At 37.1% G+C, this 26,339-nt stretch overlaps 1 protein-coding gene across 1 annotated transcript; it reads left to right on the forward strand.

Moving 5' to 3' along the window:
- The first annotated feature begins 41 nt into the window (after nucleotides 1-41).
- Nucleotides 42-25,726, forward strand: ENKUR (enkurin, TRPC channel interacting protein). The gene is made up of 5 exons (XM_021687157.1): nucleotides 42-118; nucleotides 9,208-9,353; nucleotides 13,111-13,334; nucleotides 16,981-17,127; nucleotides 25,179-25,726. Exons 1-5 carry the CDS (start codon nucleotides 42-44, stop codon nucleotides 25,350-25,352), a joined length of 768 nt encoding a protein of 255 aa, XP_021542832.1. The 3' UTR covers nucleotides 25,353-25,726.
- The last annotated feature ends 613 nt before the right edge of the window (nucleotides 25,727-26,339 follow it).

Genomic DNA, 26,339 nt, shown 5'->3' on the forward strand with positions numbered 1-26,339 from the left:
AGAAAAAAGTTGATTATTTTTAAGGAGTCATTCTGGTGGCCATGGATACAACTTGCTTTTCTGAGAGCATTTATAACCTCATACCCATTGACTCGAAGGAGCCTCCCCAGCCTCCTAGGTATGTGGGTAAGCAAAGATTATCACTTGAAACAAGAATAAGGAATAATTATGCTATTTCAGGATTGACCATCATATGACGTTGAAAAAGAAGTAACATACATTTTTGTCTCAGTGAAGTACTCTTGGATGTCAGCTTCTTAAGGAAGTGGCTGCAAAATCTAGGTATTTCGCATCTCACAATTCACAGAGAGGGCCATCCGTGATGAGAAAGGACCATTTTATTATGTTAGCCGCCTGTTAATACAGTATGTAATTGTTTTGTAATTAGATAAATTGTTCATACATGATGGGGTATACAAAATAGCCTGAAATTTTTTGTTGCTGTTGAAAAGAGAAAATCATTTATATTATCCTGTGTTAGGATACTTGTTATTTGGTTTCAGGGGTTCATTGTTTTACTTCTGACTACACTACCACTCCCTCTCTAAAGGGATGGTAGTTATTTATTTCTGAGATTATTGTCAAAAATAAATTCTTGTTTGTTCTGAAGCTCAGTCTTTTATTGGTAAAACAAAATAGATTAAGTTCTAAGGTCTTTTCTGGATCTGATAATTGGATAGAAGGAAGAGTAGATGGATGGAGGCCCAAAAATATGTAATTGAGTTAAAATTCTTACACAGGTGTTAGGACCCCTTAAATTCCCCACATTTCAAAACGTTACCCCAAAGTAAATATCTCAGTTAATCTCCTGTGTAGTGGTTTAGAACTTATGTAAATCTATGAGGAGAAAAGAAGGTAACTCGTGCAGAAAATCTCATTCCTCCTAGTACTCGAATATTTGCTGGGTTTTTTTTTTTTTTTTTTTTTACTCTTTTGCTGATGCAAGTCAAAAGCACATTGAAAGAGCACTAGCCTAAACAGCAGGCTCTGAAAAGAATTGGTTTGGGAATCATGAATAAATTTTCAAATTAAATGATTCAGATAATCTTTACTTTTCCTTTCAGATCTAATGGCCAGTTATTTTTTTAGTAATTACTTGGGGTGCACGACATAAACAAGTGGGCACATCCTTCCATTTTAAGCCTGAGTATCTGGTGTTAACAAGAGTAGTACCCGTATTATTTTCTATTAGCTTCTCAAAATCTAGTTGAGAATGGAAAGAGGAATGTAAAGTAAAATGTGAGGGAGTTGCAGGGTTTATGAGGAGGATTCAAATTAACTATTGCTGAATGAATTTTTGGTCAAAAATTCCTGTACGTTGTACTAGATAAAGCTCCTCCTTTCTGTAACCACTGGTAGATTGTATTTTCTATAGAGTAGTGAATTTGAATGTTAAGACATTTTATGAGATAGGTGTTTTGTTCACCGGTAAATTAAAAAGATGCTCCTTTACTGCATCTAAGTAATTTTTTCAAGAAATTTCATAGGAACAATCTTTATTCATTTGGCAAGCAATAACTGAGCCGCTATTATGTGTATAACATTGCCCTTGGAGAATGTTCTTGGGAAATGTTGCAAGTGACAGCAAAAACTCCTTGGTTGACTCTGAAGGTGTAAGTAGGAAAAAGGAACTCATGGTAAAGGGAATAGAAGGCATCCAAATGCAGTGCCAAAGAACTCTCTCTGTTAGAGTGAGACTATCTACAACAACTTCCACTGTCTGCAACAACCCTGAGAAGGTTTTTTTTTTATTATTCTTATGTTAATCCCCATACATTCCATCATTAGTTTTAGATGAAGTGTTCCATGATTCATTGTTTGTGCATAACACCCAGTGCTCCATGCAGAATGTGCCCTCCTCAATACCCACCACCAGGCTAACCCATCCTCCCACCCCCCTCCCCTCTAGAACCCTGTTTGTTTTTCAGAGTCCATCATCTCTCATGGGTCGTCTACCCCTCCGATTTCCCCCGCTTCATTCTTCCCCTCCCGCTACCTTCTTCTTCTTCTTTATTTTTTTTCTTAACATATATTGCATTATTTGTTTCAGAGGTACAGATCTGAGATTCAACAGTCTTGCACAATTCACAGCGCTTACCAGAGCACATACCCTCCCCAGTGTCTATCACCCAGTCACCCCATCCTTCCCACCCCACCCCCCACTCCAGCAACCCTCAGTTTGTTTCCTGAGATTAAGAATTCCTCATATCAGTGAGATCATATGATACATGTCTTTCTCTGTTTGACTTATTTCACTCAACATAATACCCTCCACTTCCATCCATGTTGTTGCAAATGGCAAGATCTCATTCCTTTTGATGGCTGCATAATATTCCATTGTATATATATACCACTGCTTCTTTATCCAGTCATCTGTTGATGGACATCTTGGCTCTTTCCACAGTTTGGCTATGGTGGACATTGCTGCTATAAACATCGGGGTGCACGTACCCCTTCGGATCCCTACTTTTGTGTCTTTGGGGTAAATACCCAGTAGTGCAATTGCTGGATCATAGGGTAGCTCTATTTTCAACTTTTTGAGGAACCTCCATACAGTTTTCCAGAGTGGCTGCACCAGCTTGCATTCCCACCAACAGTGTAGGAGGGTTCCCCTTTCTCCGCATCCCCGCCAACATCTGTCGTTTCCTGACTTGTTAATTTTAGCCATTCTGACTGGTGTGAGGTGGTATCTCATTGAGGTTTTGATTTGGATTTCCCTGATGCCGAGCAATATTGAGCACTTTTTCATGTGTCTGTTGGCCATTTGGATGTCTTCTTTGGAAAAATGTCTGTTCATGTCTTCTGCCCATTTCTTGATTGGATTCTTTGTTCTTTGGGTGTTGAGTTTGATAAGTTCTTTATAGATTTTGGATACTAGCCCTTTATCTGATATGTCATTTGCAAATATCTTCTCCCATTCTGTCGGTTGTCTTTTGGTTTTGTTGACTGTTTCCTTTGCTTTGCAAAAGCTTTTTATCTTGATGAAGTCCCAATAGTTCATTTTTGCCCTTGCCTCCCTTGCCTTTGGCGATGTTTCTAGGAAGAAGTTGCTTCAGCTGAGGTCAAAGAGGTTGCTGCCTGTGTTCTCCTTTAGGATTTTGATGGACTCCTGTCTCACATTGAGGTCTTTCAACCATTTGGAGTCTATTTTTGTGTGTGGTGTAAGGAAATGGTCCAGTTTCATTCTTCTGCATGTGGCTATCCAATTTTCCCAACACCATTTGTTGAAGAGACTGTCTTTGTTCCATTGGACATTCTTTCCTGCTTTGTCAAAGATGAGTTGACCATAGAGTTGAGGGTCCATTTCTGGGCTCTCTATTCTGTTCCATTGATCTATGTGTCTGTTTTTGTGCCAGTACCATGCTGTCTTGATGAGGACAGCTTTGTAATAGAGCTGGAAGTCCGGAATTGTGATGCCGCCGGCTTTGCTTTTCTTTTTCAACATTCCTCTGGCTATGCGGGGTCTTTTCTGGTTCCATACAAATTTTAGGATGATTTGTTCCATTTCTTTGAAAAAAGTGGATGGTATTTTGATGGGGATTGCATTGAATGTGTAGATTGCTCTAGGTAGCATTGACATCTTCACAATATTTGTTCTTCCAATCCATGAGCACGGAACGTTTTTCCATTTCTTTGTGTCTTCCTCAATTTCTTTCATGAGTATTTTCTAGTTTTCTGAGTACAGATCCTTTGTCTCTTTGGTTAGATTTATTCCTAGGTATCTTATGGTTTTGGGTGCAATTGTAAATGGGATCGACTCCTTAATTTCTCTTTCTTCTGTCTTGTTGTTGGTGTATAGGAATGCCACTGACTTCTGTGCATTGATTTTATATCCTGCCACTTCACTGAATTCCTGTATGAGTTCTAGCAGTTTTGGGGTGGAGTCTTTTGGGTTTTCCACATAAAGTATCATATCATCTGCAAAGAGTGAAAGTTTGACTTCTTCCTTGCCAATTTGGATGCCTTTGATTTCTTTTTGTTGTCTGATTGCTGTGGCTAGGACTTCCAATACTATGTTGAATAGCAGTGGTGATAGTGGACATCCCTGCCGCGTTCCTGACCTTAGGGGGAAAGCTCTCAGTTTTACCCCATTGAGAATGATATTCGCTGTAGGTTTTTCATAGATGGCTTTTATGATATTGAGGTATGTACCCTCTATGCCTATACTCTGAAGAGTTTTGATCAAGAAAGGATGCTGTACTTTGTCAAATGCTTTTTCTGCATCTATTGAGAGGATCATATGATTCTTGTTCTTTCTTTTGTTAATGTATTGTATCACATTGATTGATTTGCGGATGTTGAACCAACCTTGCAGCCCAGGGATAAATCCCACTTGGTCATGGTGAATAATCCTTTTAATGTACCGTTGGATCCTATTGGCTAGTATTTTGGTGAGAATTTTTGCATCCATGTTCATCAGGGATATTGGTCTGTAATTCTCCTTTTTGATGGGGTCTTTGTCTGGTTTTGGGATCAAGGTAATGCTGGCCTCATAAAATGAGTTTGGAAGTTTTCCTTCCATTTCTATTTTTTGGAACAGTTTCAGAAGAATAGGTATTAATTCTTCTTGAAATGTTTGGTAGAATTCCCCTGGGAAGCCATCTGGCCCTGGGCTTTTGTTTTTTGGGAGATTTTTGATGACTGCTTCAATTTCCTTAGTGGTTATAGGTCTGTTCAGGTTTTCTATTTCTTCCTGGTTCAGTTTTGGTAGTTGGTACATCTCTAGGAATGCATCCATTTCTTCCAGGTTATTTAATTTGCTGGCATAGAGTTGCTCATAATATGTTCTTATAATTGTTTGTATTTCTTTGGTGTTGGTTGTGATCTCTCCTCTTTCATTCATGATTTTGTTGATTTGGGTCATTTCTCTTTTCTTTTTGATAAGTCTGGCCAGGGGTTTATCAATCTTGTTAATTCTTTCAAAGAACCAGCTCCTAGTTTCTTTGATCTGTTCTACTGTTCTTTTAGTTTCTATTTCATTGATTTCTGCTCTGATCTTTATTATTTCTCTTCTCCTGCTGGGTTTAGGCTTGATTTGCTGTTCTTTCTCCAGCTCCTTTAGGTGGAGGGTTAGGTTGTGTACTTGAGACCTTTCTTGTTTCTTGAGAAAGGCTTGTATTGCTATATACTTTCCTCTCAGGACTGCCTTTGCTGCATCCCAAAGATTTTGAGCAGTTGTGTTTTCATTTTCATTGGTTTCCATGTATTTTTTTAATTCTTCTTTAATTTCCTGGTTGACCCATTCATTCTTCAGTAGGATGTTCTTTAGCCTCCATGTATTTGAGTTCTTTCTGACTTTCCTCTTGTGATTGAGTTCTAGGTTCAAAGCATTGTGGTCTGAAAATAGGCAGGGAATCATCCCAGTCTTTTGGTACCGGTTGAGACCTGATTTATGCCCTAGGATGTGATCTATTCTGGAGAATGTTCCATGGGCACTAGAGAAGAATGTGTATTCCGTTGCTTTGGGGTGGAATGTTCTGAATATGTCTGTGAAGTCCATTTGGTCCAGTGTGTCATTTAAAGTCTTTATTTCCTTGTTGATCTTTTGCTTAGATGATCTGTCCATTTCAGTGAGGGGGGTGTTAAAGTCCCCCACTATTATTGTATTGTTGTCGATGTGTTTCTTTGCTTTTGTTATTAATTGGCTTATATAATTGGCTGCTCCCATGTTAGGGGCATAGATATTTACAATTGTTAGATCTTCTTGTTGGATAGACCCTTTAAGTATGATGTAGTGTCCTTCCTCATCTCTTATTATAGTCTTTGGTTTAAAATCTAATTTGTCTGATATAAGGATTGCCACTCCAGCTTTCTTTTGGTGTCCATTAGCATGGTAAATGGTTTTCCACCCCCTCACTTTCAATCTGGGGGTGTCTTTGGGTCTAAAATGAGTCTCTTGCAGACAGCATATCGATGGGTCTTGTTTTTTAATCCAGTCTGATAGCCTGTGTCTTTTGATTGGGGCATTTAGCCCATTTACATTCAGGGTAACTATTGAAAGATAGGAATTTAGTGCCATTGTATTGCCTGTAAGGTGACTGTTACCGTATATTGTCTGTGTTCCTTTCTGGTCTATGTTACTTTTAGGCTCTCTCTTTGCTTAGAGGACCCCTTTCAAGATTTCCTGTAGGGCTGGTTTTGTGTTTGCAAATTCCTTTAGTTTTTGTTTGTCCTGGAAGCTTTTTATCTCTCCTTCAATTTTCAATGACAGTCTAGCTGGATATAGTATTCTTGGCTGCATATTTTTCTCATTTAGTGCTCTGAATATATCCTGCCAGTCCTTTCTGGCCTGCCAGGTCTCTGTGGATAGGTCTGTTGCCAATCTAATGTTTCTACCCTTGTAGGTTACATATCTCTTCTCCCGAGCTGCTTTCAGGATTTTCTCTTTGTCTATGAGACTCGTAAGTTTTACTATTAGATGTCGGGGTGTTGACCTATTTTTATTGATTTTGAGAGGGGTTCTCTGTGCTTCCTGGGTTTTCATGCCTGTTTCCTTCCCGAAATTAGGGAAGTTCTCTGCTATAATTTGCTCCATTATACCTTCTGCCCCTCTCTCTCTTTCTTCTTCTTCTGGGGTCCCAATTATTCTAATGTTGTTTCGTCTTATGGTATCGCTTATCTCTCGAATTCTGCCCTCGTGATCCAGTAGTTGTTTATCTCTCTTTTTCTCAGCTTCTTTATTTTCCATCATTTCATCTTCTATATTACTGATTCTCTCTTCTGCCTCATTTATTCTAGCAGTTAGCACCCCCATTTTTGATTGCACCTCATTAATAGCCTTTTTGATTTCTACTTGGTTGGATTTTAGTTCTTTTACTTCTCCAGAAAGGGTTTCTCTAATAACTTCCATATTTTTTTCAAGCCCAGCTAGTATCTTTAAAGTGATGATTCTGAACTCTAGATCTGACATCATACTAATGTCCGTATTGAGTAGGTCCCTGGCAGTCGGTACTACCTCTTGTTCTTTTAGTTGAGGTGATTTTTTCCATCTTGTCATTTTGTGCAGAGGAGAATAGATTAATGAGAGAACAAAATGCTAGTAGAGTAACAATGTCCCCAGAAAATATACTCTAAACAAATCAAAAAAGACCTGAAGCAGTGGGAAAAGAAAGGGAAAGAGAGAAAAAAGAAAAAGAAAAAAAAGATAAAGATAAAAACAAAAACAAACAAAACAACAACAACAAAAAAAAAAAACAGAATGTGATCAAATATGATCAGGCTGGTATACAGATCAGTGCCACACACTAGATTTGGAGTGTATTTTGGTCTTTTAGAAGAAAGTGCCTCCCAAAATTTTAAAGAAAGAAAAACTTATATATGTACAAAAATAAGGGTTGATATGATGAAGGGATGGAATATGACTGTAAAGATGGAAATTATAAAAAATTTTATAAAAGGAATTGATAAGAAGTTGTTTGGAAAAAGAAAGAAGAGGATTTAAAAAAAGAAAAAAGAAAAAAAAAGGGAGAGGATGTGATCGGCAGGGGAATAGAAAACACCATATACTAGAGATTTAAGGTATATTTTAATCTGTTAGGAGAAACTATTTCAAAATTTTAAAGAGAGAACAACTTATATATATAAGCCAAAAATACGGATAACTACTATGAAGGCATAGAATATGACTCCAAAAATGAAAAATAAAAATATTTTTTTTTTAAAAAAAAGGGATTGATAAGATGTTGGTTGAAAAAGGGAAAAAGAAAAATTCAAAAAGAAAAAAAAAGAAAAAAGAGTTAAAAAAATTAACTTTTAAAGACTAAAGAATCATGGTAAAAAAGCCATGAATTCTATGTGCAGTAATCCCCTAGCGCTGGAGTTCTGCAGTTCTCATTGATCGGTAAACTTGGTCTTGGCTGGCTGTTCTCGCTGATCTTCTGGGGAGGGGCCTGTTGCCGTGGTTTCCAAATGTCTTTGCCGGAGGCGGAATTGCCCCGCCCTTGCCCAGTCCGGGCTAAGTAATCTGCTCCGGTTTGCTCTCTGGGGCTTTTGTTCCCTGCAAGCTTTCCGTACAGCTTTGGAGGCGGAGAGTGAAAATGGCGGCCTCCCAATTTCCGCCCCGGAGGAGCCGAGAATTCGGGGCCCCGCTTCTCAGTGAGCCCCCAGAGAAAAGCAGTCAGTCACTCCCGTCTCCCCGGTCTCTGGCCGCACTCCGTGCTCACCCGGCCTGTGACCGGGCGTTTCTATCTCTGGCACCCGACCCCGGGTGGAGTCTCCAAACCCAGCAGATCCCTGCGGTGCACTCCCGCGCGGCTCCTCCCGGGGGAGGAAGGTGAGTCTCCCCGGATCTGCCGCTTGTTGGGTCCCTGCTGGAGGAGCAGTGGCCCGACTGTGCCGCGGATCACGGTTTACGGCAACCCCGAGCTGAGAGCCCACTCCTCGGCTCCGTCTCTGCAGCCGGCTTCCCTGCTCCGATACCTGGGAGCTCTGCCACACTCAGGCATCCCCGGTCTTTCTGTGACCCCGAGAGTCCTGAGACCACACTGTCCCGGAGGGTTCCACCCCCCGCTTAGCCACCAGAGTAACGTCCCTCAGTGCAGCAGACTTTTAAAAGTTCCGATTTTGTGCTCCGCGGCTCTATCACTTGCCAGAAGCGGCCGCCGGAGGCCCCTCCCCCGCCGTCTATCCTCCCGAATATCGCCTCGGATTCACTTCTCCGCACGTCCTACCTTCCAGAAAGTGGTCGCTTTTCTGATGAGAGAGTTGTTGCTCTTCTTTTCTTCGATCTCCTGTTGAGTTTGTAGGTGTTCAGAATGGTTTGATCCCTATCCAGCTGAATTCCTGAGAGGAGACGAAATCCAGGTCTCCTACTCCTCCGCCATCTTGCTCCCCCCCCCCCCTTTTGTACGGTTCTTATACTGTATGTGACATGGTACAATGTTACTTGAAGGTAGGCTTTGGTAAGTTAAACATGTATATTGTAAACTTTAGAACATCCATAAAATAAAGTCAAACAAAAATAAAAAATAAGGCAAAATAAAAAGAGGAAGAATGAACAAAGGGGTACGTAGAAAACAAATAGCAATATAGAAAATTTAAACACAAATATATTTTTTAAATTACATCAGATATTCATTGTCTAACTACACTTTATGTCTGTCTCTGAATGAATATAGACTTATATATATTTAAAAAGTGTATCTTTTCTTAAACTTAAAATCACTTTTACTGGAAATACAAATGCTACAATTTTTTTTTTAATTTTAGGTACGTATCTATTTTTAAGACATCTGTAAAAGATACCCTGCAAAAACATAAAGCTGCAATGAAGACTATGGGACCACCAAAAGTTGAAGTACCTTCTCCAAAGGATTTCCTGAAGAAACATTCAAAGGAAAAAACTCTACCACCCAGTAGGTTTTATCACTCTTTCTAATGTTAAAAGTGCTAACAGATCATTTAACTAGAATTATCTTACTGCCAATGAATATTAAATGTTCACAGGTGATAAGTTTATCTCATATTTAACAGAATCTGAAATTCTAGGAGGAAGTAGAAGTAGAGAATGTAGTGGAAAAAGAAGGTGGAGAATACTAAGTTGTCCCCAAAATAGACTTTCCCTGTGATGGTGCAGGCTTCTGAAGTACATCTTGGTCTATCCAATAAAGCCCTACCTCCCGCCCCACATGCCTCACCATCTTAGTCCCTAACCAGATGATTTCAGTAACAAATAACAATTTTCTTGAGTTTGAAACCCCAGTGAGAAGATTGCCTGGCATCTAAACTGTGTCTGGTCTTTTCTGCAAGAGATGAGATTCACAACTCTTATACCAGTTGAAGCAACTATCAGGCATGGGCTTTATCTCTCCCAGATCTCTAAGACCATTAGGACAGTAAATGAGTCAGGTGTAATGGAGGAGCCTTCACAAATGAGTGGGAGACAAAGCCAGCCTCTTGGGCATGTGTGCAGTCACACAGGGCTGTGTGCTTAGAAGCTTGGTTTAATGCTCTGCTTTTGCCCTCTTGAAACTCTTAATTTTTGGTCAAGGAGCTCCACGTTGTCATCTTGTACTAGGCCTTGCAAATGATGTAATTAATCATGGTCATAGAATATATAGATATTAGGAAGATTAGGAAGAAGGCTATCTGGAAAATGGACAGGTATGTATGCATGGAAGCAGCTTCTTCCCGTCCTGGGTGTGTCTTTCCTGATGTTTTAGGACAATAGAGAGGAGAGGGAAATTAGTCTCTCTCTTTTGCAAAGTTAGTCTTTTTATGTTGCCTGCCATCAAGGAAATAATACAACATCTCAAGCCCAGCTAGGGTGTTCCTTTTGACAAAAGTGAAACTACTTCTCCTTATGGCAATATTTTATATCCCACAATCCTCTCTCATAACCCATAATGCCATGACAAAGGATGAGGATATTATCAGGAAAGATGGAAAAAGCACATCTAAAAATACAATATTCTTGCACAAATTCATGTCTTTCAAAAGTCTCTCTTGTATCTTTCTCAAGGGGAGTTTTGGTATTTTGTGACCCACAACCACTTGAGAACACTGGAAAATCTTAAAATGGAATTAGTTTATTTCAGTGATATTACTTCGGTTTTCACGTATCCTCTCTAGAGTTAAATACATTACATAACAACTACCAAACTATATAAATCCTAAATATCAAATAAGGAAAAAGGGAAGTCTATCTCTTCCCTTATATAACAGGACAAAACAAACACAAAATTATATTGGCCTTATGAATAATCAAGAAGGTCGGTTGTTGCAAGAGTTCAATCCAACGAGTTAAAGGTAATATAGACCAAGGCTGCTTCGAGTCTCTTTTTGAATATTCTGTCATTTTGAACACAATAGTTTTGAAGACAGAAATTTGCTAGCACACTGAACAATACTTAACAGATACATGAATATTTCTCTAAATTCAATTGGTAAAACATCTGCGTGACAACAAGGCTGTGTTGACATTGCCATTTTGATATAACCTTGAGAAAACCATTTGGTTTTCAGATTTATTATCACAACTATCAAATACCTTGTGAAAAGAAATCCTCATCCCATTTTCCAAGCCTCGCCCCATTGCCAACCCCTACACCTGGGATGAGAGAAAAGATGATGTTTAAATAGATGTAACATAAAGTAAAGACAGGGCTGGCTCTAGGCACCATCCAGTGAATAACCAAAACCAACCAAGGGTTGTAATTTACTCTACTTACTCACCTAAGAATGAATTATCAGTCTTTCTAAACTGTTTCCTCATTTTCTAAGAATTCAGCTTTACCTCTTATATACATTTTTAAAGCTACAGATTTCCTTATATTACATTTGCATGCACTTTCAATTCATAATTAAATTGGGCTTCTTAATATTTTCAATGTGAACAGCTAGAGGATAGATAACTCTAGTTTTTCAGGCAAACAGATTTTGCAAACCTCATTTGGTTGAGTGTATCTGGTAGAAGGAAGCTATTTGGGTTGTAACAACAAGCCCTTATTCTCTGCTCCAGGCTTTATAGGAACTCCAAATTCAATTTCTAACAATGCTCACAACATCTCATTAATACGTTAAATCGGAAGATACTATTTTGGTGGATCAGAAACAGTAAACAATTTCACATATAGTTCAAGCAAATATATACATTATATTCTACATATTAAATTTTATTTTTTCTTTTCCCCCTATAATGTAAACTCCATGAGAACAGGGACTTTGTCTCTTGTTCATTGCTGTATCTGCAGTTCCTAGAGCATTAACTGGGGACATAGTATTTCTCAACAAAAACATATTGCATGAATTAATGAATAAGTAAATATTCAAAAACTCCTTTATAATATTTCTGGGTGTGTAGAATTAATATCAGTAGTGTTGACTTGCTAGGGCTGCCATAACAAAGTATCACAGACTGACTGAGTAGCTTAAACAGAAATGTGTTTGGTACTGGTGTTAGGGCTTCAACATATGGATATTGGGAGGGACACAATTCAGCCCATAACAAGAGGTTAATCCAGTCCTCAGACATTTAATAATAATTATCATTTTTCCTGCTAATAAAAGATAGATAGGGGCACCTGGGTGGCTCAGTCGGTTAAGCATCTGCCTTTGGCTCAGGTCCTGATCCCAGGGTCCTGGGATCGAGCCCCATATTGGGCTCCCTGCTCGGCGGGAAGCGTGCTTCTCCCTCTCTCACTCCCCCTGCTTGTATTCCCTCTCTCGCTGTCTCTCTCTCTGTCAAATAAATAAAATAAAATCTTAAAAAAAAAGTTACATAAACTCATAAAAAGTTCAAACAGTGCAGAAATGAATAAAGGCAAAGTACCTAGGATTGTGTGGAGTTAAGATTTGGGTAAGGTTTTGTTAAGATGGCTGTTGCCTTCAGTTTTTGGAAATAAATTGTAATTATTTTACATTTTAGCATTCTGACAAGCCATTTTGATGTGGCTCTATCAAAATAGATGAGTACGGATGGTCAGCTTGAAGAGGCTGTGTAAAAATGGCCAGTCTCATCTGCTGCTAATGAAGAGAATGTGGTAGAGAGAAATAAATAAGATCAATTCTGGATAGTAGTAATTTTAGGAAGTGAGATGCAATCAGGGAGGAGTGAACTGGAAACTTCAACTGTGTTGGTAATTTGTATTCATTAAGCTGCATGTTGGGGACAAAGCTATTACATGATCTTCATACCTTATAATAAGAGTTCTAGTGACAAAATTCCATAATTCTTGGACTTTCACCAAGTTTGACTTATTGGTGACTTTACAGTAACTTTCCTCTGAAGAAACAATTACCAGTAATATTGCTAGTACTCAGAAAAGAGTAAAGTTTCTTTGAATTTTTGTCAGTGAAAAAGCTAAACATTTATTGTTGATATCTTTATAAGATAATACTTTCACAATAGCTAGTATAAATATACTAGTTAGCTAACATATGACTGGGGTGCTTATCTTCTTCCCTTAGACTTGTATACTCTTCTTCAACATATTAATTGATTATTTTGTGCTTAATTTTTGGCATTTATGATTACTGATTTACCCCTAAATATTTGAATATATTATTAATAAAACTCTAATATACTACTGGTAAAATATCTAGATATTATAAGTAGTACTGAATAGCAATGTTTATAATTTAATATTAACAAGAAAATGTTATGTTTAACAGAAAAAAGATTTGATCGGAATGAGCCCAAAAAGCCTCCTGTGCCACTGAGGACTGATCATCCAGTCATGGGACTACAGAGTGAAAAAAATTTTATAAATACAAATGCAGCCAATGTCATTATGGGAGTGGCTAGAAAGCCTAAGCCAATTTATGTTGACAAAAGAACTGGAGACAAGCATGATCTTGAAACCTCAGGACTAGTTCCAAAATACATCAATAAAAAGGTAGCCTTGTGATGTATTAATGAGACCTAAAATGCAAATAATTTAAGTATGGTGTTCACAGTGATTATCCATATTATTATTAATAGTGCTCTCACAGGGCAAATTATTCCTCTGCAATCTGTGTTTGGTCCAAATCTAATGTGATGAAGTTATGGAGAATTTGGAATGAATAACACCATGTAGTCCAGTAGAGGAAAGCTCTAATTGTTTCCCCTAATTTCAATTATTAATATATTTAACAATTATAGCAAACATTCTCCAAAAGATGTTAATTTTTAGTGTGGTGGACATTTCATGAACAGCATAGGCATGACTAAGAGTCATTACTAAGAAATAACCTTTCAGAAAGTCCTAAGATTTAGTCATTAGGTTGCAGTATCTTGGTAAGAGAATGAGGAAAAATGAAGAGGAAAATAATTTTAGAGCCATCCATCCTATCAATGTAGTATAAATAATTCACATTACAATTTCAACTTGAATGTGTTTGGAATAAAGCAGACCTTGAAAGTACTGTACAATAAGCTAGTCCTTTTGGGACCTTCATCTCTATCTGAAAAGGTGCTTATCACATAGGCATACAATTTCATTGTTGAAAATTATAGGAGCTTCAGTTTGTTTAAATATAGAAGATCTTTAAAATTTAAAAAGCTTACAAAAATACCTATATAAAACCTATTTTGCTTTGTATACTTACAGAGTATAAAACTGCTAGGAACACATATAGTAAAATATGAATGCAAAATCCTAAAGAATAATAATCCATAATAATAAACTGTGGCAAAAAAGAAAGGAAGGACAGAAGGAAGAAAGGAAGGAAGAGGAAAAACAGAAATTGCAATAGTGATGTATGAGGGGTTTGCATCAAGGTAGTCCAGTGATCTACCATGATGAATCCAGTGCCTGTTCAAAATCAAAACGGGAACCTCCAGGCTATTGTCAGAGTACACCACTTACTCTCTGTGGAAACTCTTGTCACTCAATAAGCTAAGACACTTTTGGGAGACCTTAGCAAGTATCTAGGGGTTGGCAGCACATGGCAATAAAGTTATTTCAGGCTTCTCTGAATACTTCCTCCTGTGTCCTGAAGGCTGCTCATAGCCCTTGTCCCATAGGGGATGAAAAACAGAAATTTCACTTTAAAACAACTTCCAATCCATTATTTGTCCACTATGATGTAGAAACCCTTCTCCTTTGCCCACACTGTGCCCCTTCTTCTGGCTGCCTTCTGCCTAAGCTGTCCACTTCAGTACATTTTCTGCCCTGAACAGAAAATTGAGAGTATTCATCATGGAGACAGAAAAATATTCAGTTAGTCTTCCTGTGCTCGTTTACCAAGCATGCAAACACTCTGCACCTCTTACACTCTTGGTGTTGCTGGCCAGGCATTCAGGGTTCGTGAAGGACTTTCTCAACTTACTCTCCACTGATCAGAGTTAAGTTTTTAAAACCTAGAGCACCTGAGTGGCTCAGTCAGTTGGGCAACTGCCTGCGGCTCTGGTCATAATCTCAGGGTTCTGGGATTGAGCTCACATACCGCTCCCTGATCAGCCAGGAATCTGCTTCTTCCTCTGTCCTTCCCCTGCTCATTCTCTTTCTCTCTCTCAAATAAATAAATAAAATCTTTAAAAATGTATAAGGCCCATGTGAAGGAAATTATAAAGTTTAAAAAAAGATAAAACCTATTAATGGTAAGTGAGAGATCAAGTCTTTAAAGGGCAATGCCATTTTTATAAAAGTGAGTGAACCTCATGTTTTAGTTTCACATAAAATATGGTATGCCCATTTGTGCCATGGGAAACCATCTGTGAAAACAAACTGAAGCACTGATGATTGCCTGAGGTCCACGGCAATGGGCGTGAGACATCGTTTCAAATTCTGACTCCACCACTTAACTCTGTGATCTTTCACACATTATTAGATTTATCACAGGTTTGTAGTGAGGATTAAATGATATAAAATCTATCAAGGACTTGACATGATATCTGGCACCCAATAAAAGTTCAATAGAGAGTGGGTAGTATTAATTATTAACATTAAGAGTATGCATTAGCTCTCAGTGATCCAGCATGTGGGAATATTTCAGATCACTGAAGCTTTTACCCATGTGCAAGATAGTTCTTTTTCCTAAAATGTATTACGTTATTCCCTTTATTAAACAGAATATGCCAAATATAAATTTAATCTCTTTGCAATGACTCAGAATCATCATTATGAGCATCAGTAACTACTTAGCTGTAATGAGGTTTTGCCCTCAGTATTTCCTGAAGTCAATTGGACTGTTTACCACTGCACTAACTTACCAGAATTCTGTGCTCTTAGAATTTATTTGTAGAGTGTTTTGCAACTTGCTGGAACACATTTATAGCTAGGATTTCAAACTGTCCCTTTTTTCAGCCGGGATAGGTTAAGTGATGCTTTGGTAACAAATAACACCTGATTTCAGTAGCTAAAAGCAACTAAATTTTATTGTTTGCTTATTGCTCCATGTCCATTAAGTGTTGGAAGTTCTGCTTCTTGTCCTCATTCCAAGACACAGGCAATCCCAAATATTTCCCATCATTATACTAAACAGAAAAAGAACATGGCAAGTCATCCATTAATTCTTGTGGCTTCTACCCAAAAGGGACAGAGGTTACTTCCACTCTCTTTGGGCAAGTCAGGTCACATGATCACATCTTACTTCAAGGGGATCAGGAAAGTGTTGTCCCATCAATTGCCTACAAGGAGAAGAACCAGAATGTTTATGAATAATTGTAATGACTATCATACCTATTAAAAGCTGCTTCCTCAGAGAGTTTTTCACTGACCTCCTTATTTATCTAAAATAGATCCTATTTCTTTCTTCCCCCTTACTATTCTTTGTTTCAGTTTGGAGCACTGATACATATATTACTTTATACTCTATTTTTGGTGAGTTGCTCTCGCTATAGAATGCACATTCCATAAGGACAGAAACTTGCCTTTCTTATTCACTAGTATACCTGGCATCAAGTAAATTCTCAAATAATTTTTTGAAAAATAAACAAGGAGTAGTTCTGTTCTGTACACAGTGGTATCAAGCATAGTTACTAGTCGGAAAAAAATCACAGCGGATTGCTTCGCTGTCTATCCTTGTAAGCAGCCCAGGAGCCTTCAAAATGGATTTGGCATTCCAAAAACAACCTTAGGGTCCCAAGTCAGTTTTTACTTAAAGCAGATGTGCATTGTGTATTTGTTTTTACAATACTTTAGAAGCATTTATCTTCTTTTATATAACAAGAACTTGCAAAAGGGACCTCAAGATATTCAAGATATTTAAAGGTAAAAGCTGAAGCACCTAAAAGAAATAAAGAAAAACCAACTCTTAGAGGTAAAACAAGGACTGAGTCATCAGCCAGGAACAGGTGCTGGAAACATTAAGAAGAGAAAAAACAAGTAGCCACAATAACAATTCAGGTGGTTTTAAAAGATGAGAATCAACTAGTTCCCAATGGGAAAAGAAAAAAAAAAAAACCTTGAATTTTGTCAATTTACCATGTTTGGAGCAAAGGCTGTGCTCAAAAAAAATCTGTAACATTTCTTTGTCTCTCAGTCATTAGTTGATGTGTATACATATGTAAGATTGCATTCAGGATATTGATTTTTTTTTCTGAAAAATCCTTTTAAGGATTATGGTGTCACACCAGAATATATATGTAAGCGAAATGAGGAAGTAAAGAAAGCCCAAGAAGAATATGATAATTATATCCAGGAAAACCTTAGGAAAGCAGCTATGAAAAGGCTCCCTGATGAAGAAAGGGAGGCGGTTCTGCAGGTAAGCATTCTGTAATTTATATTCATATGTAGTACTTTCGAACATCTCTGAAAGAAAGGTCCATCATCAATGAATATTAAAGCCTGCACCTTGACTTTGAAATCAGAACACACTCTTTGGGTTATAGTGAGGATTATGAGCAGCACACTGACTCTTTGGGGAGAGCAAAAGTTATAATTAGGAATTATTGAATCATATTTTGTTTCCAATTTTGTGAGATTCTGTTTTTTCCTGGGGTAGTTAGTGTTGTAAGGAGGCCCACCTTCTCCTTCAGTGAACATGCATAAGTAAAGCCAAAAGGTGTTTTATTTTCATTGTCATGTCCCTGAATTTTTCAAAAATAATATCCATAAAATAGATATTTTTCACTAGATGGAGCTCTAGAATAATTGAAACTGCTCCTAGACCAACTTTTTTTTTCTTTTCTATAAGCCAAATGTCCAAATTTTAAACTAACCATGTGTTAGGTTTTTTATGTATTTTCCATATTTTGAATAAACTAGGCATAAAGATATATGACCTTATGTGTTTAATGCAAGACTTTTATCTGAAGCATTTAAAATATCTTTAGAGGGTATTTATTAAGCACCTAATTGTACTCTTCTATAGTCATGATATTGTTATAGATAAAAATAGTACTTTATTCTTGTTATTTTGAAAGATTTCTACAAAGTCATTTCTAGCAACCTTTTAAAAACAGGAAAAAAATTTTTTTCCACATTAACTTCTGTTGAAAATGGATTTGTATGCTGTTATAAATTCTTGACATTTTATTAATGTCATAATCATTAGTAAACATTTACTAAATTACTGTTTTGCATTAAGTATCATGCTAAGCCTCAAAGATATTAAAAAGGGCATAAGATAAAATTCTACTATAGATAATGTAATATAATGGAGGAGAGGTGATATGTATATATGTACATATGTAAATATATGTGTGTTGTGTGTATGTAGAGATCATAAGTTTTATCAGGTTCTAAGACAGAGTATCCACTGAAGGATGTAGCTGGGCCTTAAACTGCACAGTAAGAGGGTCTTCTGGACAGCAGAAGTGACCTAAGGGCAAAGACTGTGTCTCTTTGTTGACAGCAGTCTCCTTTGTGCCTAACTCAGTGCCCAGTATAAACACAGAGGTTTAATATTGGTGTGCTGGAAAGAAGAAAGGAAGAAGGTAGGCAAGAAGGCTGGCAGACGTGGAGGTGGGACTTTGGATGTCATTTTCAGAGTACTGGTTTGTGGTCCATTCTCTCTTTCTCTTTCTCTTTCTTGCTTTCTCTTTCTCCTTCTCCCACCCCATCTCTCTCTAGTTGGATTCTACCATGTATAGAAAGTACAAGCTTTTGTGAAAGCCAGGTTTTTATATCTAAAAACACCAATGGATAGATCATCCAGACAGAAAATCCATAAGGAAACCTCAGCCTTAAACAACACATTAGACCAGATGGACTTAACAGATAGATACAGAACATTCCATCCAAACCCAGAATACACATTCTTCACAAGTGTATATGGAACATTCTCCAGGATAGATTGTATGTTAAGCCACAAAACAAGTCTCAATAAATTTAAAAAATTGAAATCATATCAAGCATCTTTTCCAACCATAATGGTATAAAACTAGAAATCAGTTACAAGAAGAAAACTGGAAAAATCACAAACATATGGAGATTAAACAATATGCTAACGAACAACTAATGGCTCAATGAAGAAATCAAAGGAGAATTCAAAAAATACTTTGGTGGTGCCTGGGTGGCTCAGTCAGTTAAGTGTCTGACTCTTGATTTTGGCTCGGGTCATGATCTCAGGGTCGTGGGGTCAAGCCCTATGTCAGGCTCCCCGCTCAGTGCAGTCTGCTTGAGATTCTCTCTTTCCCTCTCCCTTGCCCCTCCCCTGCTTGCACATTCTCTCCCTAAATAAATAAATATATAAATAAAATCTTAAAAAAAAACAACTTTCAAATGAAAATAGAAATACAACCAAAATCTATGGGATGACAGTTTAAGAGGGGATTTTGTAACAATAAAAATTTCAAATAAACCATCTAACTTTATACCTAAGGGAACTAGAAAAAGAAGAACAAAAGAAGCCTAAAGTTCTAGAAGGAAGGAAATAATAAAGATCAGAGAGCAAATAAATGAAATGGAAACTAAAAAGACTAGAAAAGATCAATGAAAGTAAGAGCTGGTTCTCTAAAAAGATAAACTAAATTAACCTTTAGCTAGACTCACTAAGAAAAAGAGAGGGTTTAAATAAAATCAGAAATGAAAGAGAAAAAGTTACAACTGAACATAGGAATACAAATGATCATAAAAGAATACTAGAACAGTTCTATGCCAACATTTTGGACAATCTAGAAGACATGGATAAATTCCTAGAAACATACAATCTTCCAAGACTGAATCATGAAGAAGTAGAAAATCGGCATAGACCAAGTACTAGTAAGTAGATGTAATCAGTAATCAGAAAATTCCCAACAAATAAAAGTTCAGGGCCAGATGGCTTCACTGATGAATTCTACCAAATATTCAAAGATTTAACATCTATCCTTCTCAAACCGTTCCAAAAAATTGAACATGAAGGAATGCTTCCAAACTCATTTTACAAGGCCAGCATTACCCTGATACAAAAACCAGTCAAGGACACCATATACACTCACAAATCATAGGCCATAAATATCCCTGTTGAACATACATACAAAGATCCTCAACAAAATATTAGCAGATCAATTTCAACAATACATTAAATGTATCATTTACCATGATCAAGTGGGATTTATTCCAGGGATGAAAAAACGGTTCAATATCCATAAATCAATCAACATTGATATACCATAGTAATAAAATGAAGGGTAAAAACCATATGATTATCTCAGTAGATGCAGCAAAAGCATTCGACAAAATTCAAAATCAGTTTGATGATTAAATCAACATAATAAAGGCTGTCTATGGCAAGCCCACAGCTAACATCATGCTGAACAGTGAAAAACTGAGAACTTTTCCTTTAAGATCAGGAACAAGACAAGGATGCTCACTCTCACCACTTTCATTCAACATAGTATTGGAAGTGCTAGACAGAGCAATTAGGCAGGGAAAAGAAATAAAAGCCATTCAAATTGGGAAAGAAGTAAAACTCACTATTTGTGGATGACATGATTTTATATATAAAGACTCCACCAAACATCTCTTAGAACTAGTAAACGAATTTAGTAAAGTTTCATGTCACAAAATCAATACACAAAAATCTGTTGTGTTTTTAAACACTAACAACAAACTATCAGAAACAGAAATTAAGAAAATAATTCCATTTATAATTGCAACAAAAAGAATAAAATACCTAGGAATAAATTTAACCAAGGAGGTGAAAGATCTGTGCACTGAAAACTTAGAAGACATTGATGAAAGAAATTGAAGAAGGCAAACTAAATTGAAAGATATCTCATGTTCATGGATTGAAAGAATTAATATTGTTAAAATGTCCGTATTACTCAAAGCAATCTACAGATTCAATGCAATCCCTATCAAAATTTCAATGGCATTTTTCACAGAAATGTAACAAACAATCCTAAAACTTGTGTAGCACCACAAAAAATCCCAAATAGCCAAATCAATCTTGAGAAAGAAGAACGAAGTTGAAGGCATCACCCTCCCTGATTTCAAACTATATTACTAAGATACAGTAATTAAAAAAATAGTGTGGGTAATGGCATAAAAACACATAGATCAAAGGAACAGAATAGAGAGCCCCAAAATAAACCCATGCATATATGATCAATTAATTTATGACAAAAGAGGCAAGAATATACAATAAGAAAAGAAGAGTCTTTTCAAAAAGGGTGTTGGGAAAACTGGACAACCACATGCAAAAGAATGAAACTGGACCATTATCTTACACCATATGCAAAATTAACTCAAGATCGATTAAAAACTTGAATGTAGAATGAAGCCATAAAACTCCTAGAAGAAAACATAGGTGGCAAACTCCTTGATATCAGTCTTGGCAATGTTTTTTTTGGGATCTGACTCTTAAAGGCAAGGATGACAAAAGCAAAAATGGACAGCTGGGACTACATCAAACTAGAAAGCTTCTGCAAAGGGAAGGAAACCATCAACAAAATGAAAAGGCAACCTCCTGAAGGGGGGAAGATATCTGCAAATCATATATCTGATAAGAGGTTAATATCCAAAATATATAATATATATATCCAAAATATAAAATATATAAAGAACTCATACAATTCAACACCACTACCACAACAAAACACCCCCAAACAATCCAATTAAAAAATGGGCAGAGGATCTGAATAGATATTTTCCCAAAGAAGAGATAGAGATGGCCAACTGGCACATGAAAAGATGCTCAAATTAAAACCACAATGAAATACCACCTCACACCTGTCAGAATGGCTATTATCAAAAAGATAATAAAAAACAAGTGTTGGTGATGGTGTAAAGAAAAGGGAACCCTTGCAGCCACTATGGAAAACAGTATGGAGGTTCCTCAAAAATTAAAAATAGAACTACCATATGATCCAGTGATTCCACTTCTGGGTATTTATCCAAAGAGAATGAAGATATTAATTTGAATCTATATATGTCCCCCCACGTTCACTGCAGCATTATTTTCAATAGCCAAGATATGGAAGCAACCTAAGTGCCCATTGATGTACGAATGGGTGAGGAAGATGTGGCATATCTGTGTGTGTGTATGTTATGCTAAGTGAAATAAGTCACACAGAAAAAGACATACTATATGATTTCACTTATACGTGGAATCTAAAAAACAAAACAAACAAAACAAAACTCATAAACACAGAGAACAGAGTGGTGGTTGCCAGAGGGGAATGAGGTTGAAGGTGGGTGAAGTGGGTGAAGGTAATCAAGAGATACAAACTTCCATTTATAAAAAAAGTCTGAGGATATAATGTGCACCATGGTGACTATAGTCAGTAATATTGTATCACATATTTGAAAGTGGCTAAAAGAGTGAATCTTAAAAGTCTTCATCACAAGAAAAAAATATTTTGTATCTTTGTACAGTGACATGGTAACTAGACTCATGCTGATTATTTCACAATGAATCATTATGTTGTACACCTGAAACTGATATAATGTTATATTATACTTAAAAAACAAACAAACAAAAAAACAGGAAAAGAGAGGAAGAACTTCCCTCAGAAGGAAAAAGCTCTTCTGTCCTGTGTCTTTTTAGCTTAGTGGATAAGCAGCCCTCAGTTGCCTAATATGGTCACTGCGGATTTGACAGGACAATAGCAGACCCTTCCTTACATGCCTTATTAGCCAGGTAATATAGCTGCCATGGTAACAGAGCCACCAGCTCTGCTCCTGAGAAGTCCTGAGTCATGTTTCCCTCCATGATAAAGAGTTGCACGCGGCACTGTGACAACATAGTTGTATGTGCCTGAATAGGCCACATCCTGCTCATTCTTCATAAAATAACAGTCTCATTACACTTAGAGGATTATCCAGTCTAATCATTCCACACTTCTCCTTTGACATATGAGGATATAAAATGCAAATATGTTAAATTTTGTTCATTTATCTATTCATTCACTTGAACAGGCACTGTACCCAGCCCAGGGGGATACTATTGTGAGCAAGACAAATGCACTCTTTACTGTCAGTACACTTAGAGTTTGGTTTACATTTGCCCTTACCCTTGTCACAAAATTATCAAGGAGCTAAACAGGGACTAAAACCCACATCGGCCAAGTCGTAGGCCAGGGCTTCCCCTGCGACATGGTTCACACGTGCATAGGAAGTAACAAAAGGAAGCTCTGTCAGTCAGAGATCCAGCAGGAAATACAAGGCACCACCAACCAGGATTCTGAAGCGCATTTATGAAGAACTATTTACAGAAGGAAAGCAGGGCTACAGGAGCCAACAAAAAACTCTGTAGCACCCCAGGACTAAGGACAGCGGGAATCCATCACCACCCTAGGCTGGAAGGGCAGAGGCAAGGAACAGCGTTACCAGAGCCTGGTAAGATCTGGAGCCTGGAAGAGGGCTCACTGCACAGTGTTGCCCTTACACACACGTGAGCCAGAACTAGGGTCCAGGTAACGTCAAGGGAGAGGAAGAAGAAATGCCCCAACCTCTCTCTCCTCGCACCAGTGCCGAGCTCAGAGGCTGGAAGCCTAAAGCGGGGGGGGAGGGCGGAGACACAACGAGAAGGAGGAGCACGGCACCGAAGGCACTTCCTATTTATTTTATGACTGCTTCTCCCTATCTGAAGCTTTTCCCAAACTAACAATAATAAAAATAATAAAATAGAAGAGAGAGGGGTCAATCAAGAAAAAAAGAAAATCACTATTCCTGCAATGAATAAAAGATTTTTTAGATAAAATAACAAAAATAAGTCTTAAAAACAGCAGAGAGGCTATGTCAATAGAATATATTAGTTACATTTAGTTCCCATCCCTGCCTGTTGACTTGGATCCAAAGGTTTTTGTACACACTGGAAGATAAAGCAAACTATCCTTTAAAAGATAAAGGCTACAGAGAAAAAGTGTAGCTGCTGTGACCACAAGTAATGTGGAAATATCACTCAAGTAGCTATGAAAAACCTTTGATATTTGAAAGTGTATAAATGCATAGATTTCCTCTGTGCAGTAGGCACCCCTGTGGAGCACTGTGGAAACATAGTTCTCATTTCATAATGAAAGGCTATGAAAAAAGAATTCTTCTGAGGACATCTTTTTGGAATACACCTCATACACCATGAAGAACTGTGCTAACCCATCCCCCTCTTTTTAAAATGTAACCTGGATATTTTCCCTCTTTCTTTTCCTTTCCTTAAATCTTTCATCTAGTCTCACTCAATAAGGGCTCAAAATCTATTGCCCTTTTCCCCAGTCAACCTGGTCTGTACAATGTGCTCTATCCCTATCATCATTTTTACCTAAGCATGGAAATAAACCACTGAAATGTTATTATCCCCCAAAAGCTTCTACAAAATGAAATTTGTACTATGAAGGCTTATTATGAAGATGTTATTATGTAATAAACTTCTAATCTTCTCTTACACCTAAATATATAGCCATGGATTTCAAGGACCATATTTTCAAGGCAATATTTTAAATTCTACTTTCAGTTTGACTTTTTGTTTTTGTGTAAATAAAGTGATTTGTGTACCCATAGTGAATAACAGAAAGTGTTAATTTTGCAAAAATTCATAGCTCAAATTCGATTAGAGGTTTCAGCCCATTTTGTCAATGAGACCCTCTAGTGCACTGTGATAAGAAATGGGGATTAGGCAGATGAAAATAACCTTTATTACTCCTTAGAGATCCCTAATTTTGAATTTGTCAGCTTCTGAGAATATAAAACATTAACTACATTACTGAATTAGCATGCATTTACATTTAATGACATCTCAGTCATTTCTGGTATACATTAATGGGACATATAGACCCCTTGACTATATGAAGGGTTCTTTCTAATATATTGAAAAATACTTAAAGGATCATCTCTTGTTACATTGAATTTTGGCATTTTGTACGATTCCATTTAGTCAAATATAAGCAAATGTGCCATGCAAGTCCAAATTAGGTCTTTTGATGAATGGGGATAATGGTTCAAAACTAAAATCCTAAAGAAAAAAACTAAATTTTTTATAAGAAATAATTTCCTATTCAAAAATATGTCTTGCTTGCGGGGGGGGGGCGGGGGGGGGCATCGATTCTCACTTGTTTTTACCAAAGCATTTGCTATGAGCTTAGTTTCATACTACTCGTAACTCTGCATATGCATATTTAATGGCAAAAACAAGTAACAGTAACATAACAGAGCAAATAAATACTCCCTCTGGGAACTGAGCACACAATCTAGGACAGGATTTGGCCTCTGCACAATATTTCCTGTTACTGTAGCCAAGTACTCAATAAATACATATCGTTTTGTAAAGTTATTTTCATCAGTTTCCTTTACCTATTTACATTTCTCTTCACCAGTACACTATATATATTTTTTAACCATTTATGTTACTTTTGCAATTACCTTAGTATTTAGAGTTCTCATTCCCATTTACAGGGGCTGAAGAAGAACTGGGAAGAGGTGCATAAGGAGTTTCAGTCCCTCTTGGTGTTCAGTGACTCCATCCCAAAGAAGATCCGCAAGCAGAAGCTGGAAGAAGAGATGAAGCAACTGGAACATGACATCAGCATCATCGAAAAGCACAAAATTATTTATATTGCCAATAAGTAATAATGGATTTTTTAAAAATATAGTCATTTTAACATAGGGGAAAAAATGAAACTTTGCTTTTCAACGAGGAAAACACTATTAAGAGAATAAAAATAGTTTTTACCAAAATGCTGGGGCAGTGATTAAAGGGTAATCAAATTATTCTACCCATGTGAGAGAAACTTTTGTTTTTACCAGCATTAGGATTTCCACGTATAAGCAGAAGTTTGATGTGGCGTGTTCCAGTTTGTAGGGTGATCCATTATTTTTACGTACTTGTTTCACAGAAATATTAATTTCCGGGTGCTGAAGAATAAAGTCAGCACTCGGAACTTCAGATTTTTTCTATACTGCATGAAACAAAGAGCACAACATTAAAAACTGTGAAGTATTTTGAATTGGACACAGTGGCATATGCTTTCTTCCTACTCCAGTGCTTTCTAAACATTGCTTAAGATTCCCACACATTCAACAGCATGCAATCTCTGATAACCTCTGTCATTTGCAGCTCTTCCCAACTGCAAATACCGTCAGTGTCTGTAATGCTAGCTATGCCAGAGAGGAAGGAAATGAAGAGGTAACATAAAATCAAGAAGACAACTTAGAAAATGCATCACTGAGCATAATCAAAGAGAACAGCCTTCTTCTGGGCATATCAACTTTTAAAAACTTTGCTACTCAAAGTGCTTTATTCCATAATTCACTATAGGTGTTTCACTAAAATGGGATGTTCCTTTTTCTTTTTTTGTTCCTATGTATCTATTTGGTGAATTCTAAAGTTTCCTTTTGTATGATTAATTATTAAGCAATAAGTTTATGCGAGTAGAGCTGTCTTCAACTCAAAATAAGTATATAAGGAGAGTCTAAAAGGAAAGAATTCTTGTATGAAGTTTTAAATTAGAGAAATTCAGTAGAACATAAAATACAAAATATCAGAGCAATAACAATGTCTGCTGCTTACACTGATTTTTATCTTATGGATGATGGAAAAAATGGCATTTTTTTAGC

The sequence above is a fragment of the Neomonachus schauinslandi genome, chromosome 5 (assembly GCF_002201575.2).
Source record: "Neomonachus schauinslandi chromosome 5, ASM220157v2, whole genome shotgun sequence".
Classification (NCBI taxonomy): domain Eukaryota; kingdom Metazoa; phylum Chordata; class Mammalia; order Carnivora; family Phocidae; genus Neomonachus; species Neomonachus schauinslandi.

What these genes read in the sequence shown, in the direction of transcription:
- ENKUR (XM_021687157.1), top strand. Translation starts at nt 42, where the DNA reads ATGGATACAACTTGCTTTTCTGAGAGCATTTATAACCTCATACCCATT. An exon ending in GAGCCTCCCCAGCCTCCTAG is followed by an intron (nt 119 to 9,207) that starts GTATGTGGGTAA and finishes TTTTAATTTTAG; the next exon opens with GTACGTATCTATTTTTAAGA. An exon ending in GGAAAAAACTCTACCACCCA is followed by an intron (nt 9,354 to 13,110) that starts GTAGGTTTTATC and finishes TATGTTTAACAG; the next exon opens with AAAAAAGATTTGATCGGAAT.